The sequence below is a fragment of the Nerophis ophidion genome, linkage group LG10 (genome assembly GCF_033978795.1).
Source record: "Nerophis ophidion isolate RoL-2023_Sa linkage group LG10, RoL_Noph_v1.0, whole genome shotgun sequence".
NCBI lineage: Eukaryota > Metazoa > Chordata > Actinopteri > Syngnathiformes > Syngnathidae > Nerophis > Nerophis ophidion.
The window spans coordinates 30,303,380-30,308,379 of record NC_084620.1 but is presented as its reverse complement, the minus strand read 5'-3'; the positions used below and the strand labels follow the sequence as shown (position 1 = coordinate 30,308,379).

The following is a 5,000-nucleotide window of genomic DNA, read 5'->3' as shown; positions in this document are numbered from 1 at the left end:
CTGTGTTTGTGTGTGCAAGTTGGTACAGCAAACATGTCAACAGGAACAAGGCGGAGGAGCTCCTGCGGAAAGAGGTGAGAATTCCCTCTTCTTTTAGTCGCCATCAGTTCAACAGCATGTTTCTTATTTTGAGTGTACCTGTCTCCTTTGCCCCCTGCAGGACAAAGAAGGCGCCTTCATCGTCAGGGAGTCTAGCACTCAGGGAACGTACACGGTATCGCTCTACACCAAGTCTGCGGCGGGGTAAGAGCGAGACTCCTGAAACGAGGGCACCTAATGGTTCACACAGAATGTCACATTTTTGGCGTTGGCCCACAGGAAGGGAGGCGCCGCCATTAAGCATTACCGCATCAGGGAAACCCGAGGCATGCCGAAACAGTTTTACCTGGCGGGGAAACATGTGTTTGACTCCATTGCTGAACTCATCAACTACCACCAACACAACGCAGCAGGTACACACTAAAACACTGTCATTACAGTGCTCAATAACACAACTTCTGTAAATGCTGTAATTATGGATTATTTGTTTGAACTGCAAAGAAGGCGGGGCATCAATTAGAAGCAGGCGATAGTTAGAGAGAGGCTAGTAAAATCCATCCGTCCATCCTTTTTCTACTACTTGTCCCGTTCGGGGTCGCAGGGAGTGCTGGAGCCTATCGCAGCTACATTCGGTAAAGTGTTTTTCCATCCATCCATCCATCCATCCATTTTCTACCTCTTATTCCCTTTTGGGGTCGCGGGGGGGGCGCTGGTGCCTATCTGAGCTACAATTGGGCGGAAGGCTTTACACCCTGGACAAGTCGCCATTTCATCGCAGTAAAGCGTTTTTCATTAAATTGATTTCAAGGGGACCTATGATAAAGTTTGTCATTCCTGACTTACAAACGTATAAATGTTACAATGTTGGATGCTTTTATTAAACAATGCCAACTGCAGTTTTGCAGTCTGGCTACGTTTTGACATCACAGCGAGGTGGACTACTTTATTTGAAAAATAGGTAAATATCAGCCAGAGAGGGCGGAGCTTCTCCACAGGCACTGAGGAAAGCCACACAATAAAGGATTTTCATATAAACTTGGGATGCGCATCATAACACCAGGAGTCAGTTGTTCAAAACATTTAATCTTGATCAAAATCATCCAAATTTTTAAATCCCATTTTTTTCTCCCCAGGTTCAGGTAATTTGTTTTACTTTTATGCTGGATTTTTCTCAGCAACATTAGATTGGATCAACCTGATCCAGATACAGTTTTCAAGATGGCCAAATTTGAATTACCACTGCTCTAAATGGGACAACAAATCACAATGTGGGGTCGCTATATAGTGTTTTTTTTATTTTGAGACAAAACACAAAAATACATCAAAAACATCCATTGAGGATTTCTTTTATAACCTCATCTGAGGCACAAAACTACTAAACAAATATACATTAAGAAATACATTGTGGATAATTTCATCACTGAAATTAATATACAGTGATTAGAATGAATATATTTTTGTTTGTCATTGAAATCTGTTTTCGGGGATTGTTTCATGGTTTTTAATTGTTTTCAAAATATTTTTTGGGATTTTTATTTTATTTGGACTAAACTACACTTAAAGGCTAATATGGTAACATTACTGCTTTATTTACTTTATCAGAGTAACGGTTAAGCAAGTCAAATGCAAAATATCAATAAAAGTGTATATTCACATAGGGCCTGATTTACTAAAGGTTTTTGGGTACTAAAACATGTGCAAACCAGATAACACATGCAAAGCTTATCTACTAAACGTGTACTGAGTGGGTTGCGTCTTTTAAGTGAGCAGAATAAGGCGTGCAATCCATTTTCCGTCTCTGTCTTCATTAATATGCAAAATATATTCTGATCATAAAACGCACACGACACTGGGAGGATGAGAGGCAAATACTATTATTTAACACGCGTAATGTGATTTATCTACACTCATCACTGTTTTGCGAGCAGTATTTAGCGTTTTATTTAGCATGTGCCAGAGGACATGCAAACTGGCAGTTCCACACACGGCTGAATGATCACTGCTTGCGCTGCATGGACAGACGAGAATCCGTCCTGTGTGGGGGTCAATATTTTTGGACGGTCAGTAATAAAACAAATATTAGACATTTTGTGTGTTCAGCAACATAATTTTATAATTTTACAGTTGCTGGAGCACATAAGGTAGCTACGTAAAGAGATAAGCTAGCTTCTATGACAGGGGTGCTCACACTTTTTCTGCAAGCGAGCTACTTTTCAATTGACCAAGTTGAGGAGATCTACCACATTCATATTTTTAATTTATATTTATTTATTTATGAAAGAAACATTTTGGTTAACAAGTTAATGGTGTTTAATGATAATACAAGCATGTTTAACACATATACATTCCTTTCTTTCATGAAGACTAGAATATAAGTTGGTGTATTTGATTCTGATGACTTGCATTGATTGGAATCAGACAGTGGTGCTGATAACGTCCGCATTTTCAAATGGGGGAGAAAAAAAATCCTCCTTTCTGTCCAATACCACATGAAAGGGGTTGGATTTGGCATCTCATTTGTCCACCTTGCTTAATTGTTTTTAAATACTTTGTTATGAGAGGAGCTTATGTGTGTGTGGCCCTTTAATGTGTTGACAGCAGGTGAGTGACGTCAGTGAGTGTGTGGGCGAGCGAGGAGAGGGAGCGGTCGCTGAGGGCGGGGGAGAAACACATTGGCATCAAACTCCATATCTTGCTAGATTGTGCACGCTAGCTTTCTGAGACTCTTATTTTGTTAACACAGGCAGGATGAAGCAGGTCTTTTATGCTGAAGACAGGAACTGTGCAGTTGGTCTTTAGAGTTTTGACAGCAGGTACGCCCAAGAGTCTGTTGAAATAAAAAGTGTTTCTCTCCGTCCTGTAAGTGATCTTTTTCTTAATAATGAGCTCGCAGCAGCCAGCGTCATCTCACAAGATTCTCGGGTGCCGAGAATGTCAAACAACTGACGAAAATGAAGTCTTGGTGAAGATTGATGATTGCTCATTTTTATGTCTATTTTTTTAATGCCTGGCTTGGATCGACTGACACACCCTCCGCGATCGACCGGTAGCTCGCGATCGACGTATTGCCCACCCCTGTTCTACGACATCAAGGAATGCGTTTTGAGTCTGTATTGCACAATGCTGTGATAGGACACCAGTTTGTACGGACTGAAAAACATGAACAATCATATTACAGCATCTGTAAAGTATTAGCCCCCATTTAATTTTTGTTTGTACACAGCTAGCTAGACAGCATAAGCACTGTCGTTGTAAATAACGCTCATGACGTGCTGGGTGTATCATGAGTGATATGAAAGTGGGACTCACTCAACGGAAGAAGTCAGTTCCGGCAGTGATTAAAATGACCGAAATACGGTAAATATTGTACATGTTACATATTGTTATGAACGTGTCTGTTAATACATTATATATATACTTGGAATGTGTATATAATCCGTTGGAGTGTTTTAAAGTTGTTTTAGGGGGCTTTGATGGCTACATTGGTGCCTACCATTAGCCACATCATCGTTTTTTATCATCTTTAAAAATCTAAAAAAAAATGACATGTGTTCTTGTCTCTCATAATGACTGTAAATAATAGGCTAAATTCCCCAAAAAGTGCAGTTCCCCTTTAACACCATCATCCCTCATAAGCTGGTCGACAAATTGGACATTTTAGGCCTGGGTTCCCTACTGTGTTCCTAGGTTATGAACTTTCTCACAGGAAGATCACAGCAAGTGAAAAAAGGGCACCACACCTCCTCTGTCTTTACTTGGAACACAGGAACACCCCAGGGCTGTGTGCTGAGCTCCATCATCTTCACACTTTTTAGCCATGACTGCACACACATCCACAGCTCCAACCACATAATTAGGTTTACTGACGACATCGCAGCATACAAGCGGCCAAAATGAGTTTCCTCCACTGGGTGGCGGGACTCTCCCTTTAGAGATAGGGTGAGAAGCTCTGCCATCCGGGAGGAGATCAAAGTAAAGCCGCTGCTCCTCCACATCGAGAGGAGCCAGATGAGGTGGTTCGGGCATCTGGTCAGGATGACACCCGAACGCCTCCCTAGGGAGGTGTTTAGGGCATGTCCAACCGGTAGGAGGCCACGGGGAAGACCCAGCACACGTTGGGAAGACTATGTCTCCCGGCTGACCTGAGAACGCCTCGGGATCCCCCGGGAAGAGCTGGACGAAGTGGCTGGGGAGAGGAAAGTTTGGGCTTCGCTGCTAAGGCTGCTCCCCCCGCGTCCTGACCTTGGATAAGCGGAAGAAGATGGATGGATAGACGGATGGAATCACAGCATACAGGCTTGAGGTGGAACACCTGGCTGATTGGTGAAGGAATATGACCTTGATCCTCAAATCCTAAAAAAAACATGGAAATAATCATGGACTTTCGAAGAACAAAAGGCAGACACCAAGGAGAAGCTGTGGAAATGGTGGGGAGCCGGAAATTCCTTGGAGTCAGTGTTTCTTGGACTGCTCACACCTCAAACCTGGTTAGGATATGGCTCAACATAGACCGTTTTTAATCAGAGGGTTGAAACAGGCCCAACTTCCCCAGAGACTAATGCTCAATTTTTATCAGAGCGCTATTGAGCGCATCCTCACAAACTGCAGCATTATCTGGTTTGCGAGCTGCTCAGTGGCTGAGATGACGCCCTCTGGGCTGGAGTTCCCTCGCATGAACACACCTTACGCCAGCAGACTAAGGAAGAAGGTCAAAACAATCTCTATGTACTCCACACATTCTGGTAACCCTCTCTTTGAACCACTACCATCCGGCAAGCGGTTCAGAACCATCACGTCTACCACCAACAGGCTGAGGAATAGCTTCTATCCCAGAGCTGTGGCCTCTATCTCCCCCTCCTTTTTCTGCCCGCACAGGACTGTGAGACGCCCTTACATATTGCACGTGGGGCACAATAAACAGTAGTTCTATCAGTCCTACAAAACTACCTCATAAGAGCACA

General features: G+C 43.1%; 1 protein-coding gene across 2 annotated transcripts in view; it reads left to right on the top strand.

Annotated features, from left to right (window-relative positions):
* tec (tec protein tyrosine kinase) overlaps positions 1 to 5,000 on the top strand; it is a 25,076-nt gene that overhangs the window by 14,086 nt on the left and 5,990 nt on the right. For both annotated transcript variants that reach the window (XM_061913422.1, XM_061913420.1), the window contains exons 9-11: positions 20 to 74; positions 161 to 243; positions 319 to 452. In XM_061913422.1, coding sequence (XP_061769406.1) covers positions 20 to 74; positions 161 to 243; positions 319 to 452 — 272 coding nt within the window. The remainder of the gene's footprint in view (positions 1 to 19; positions 75 to 160; positions 244 to 318; positions 453 to 5,000) is intronic.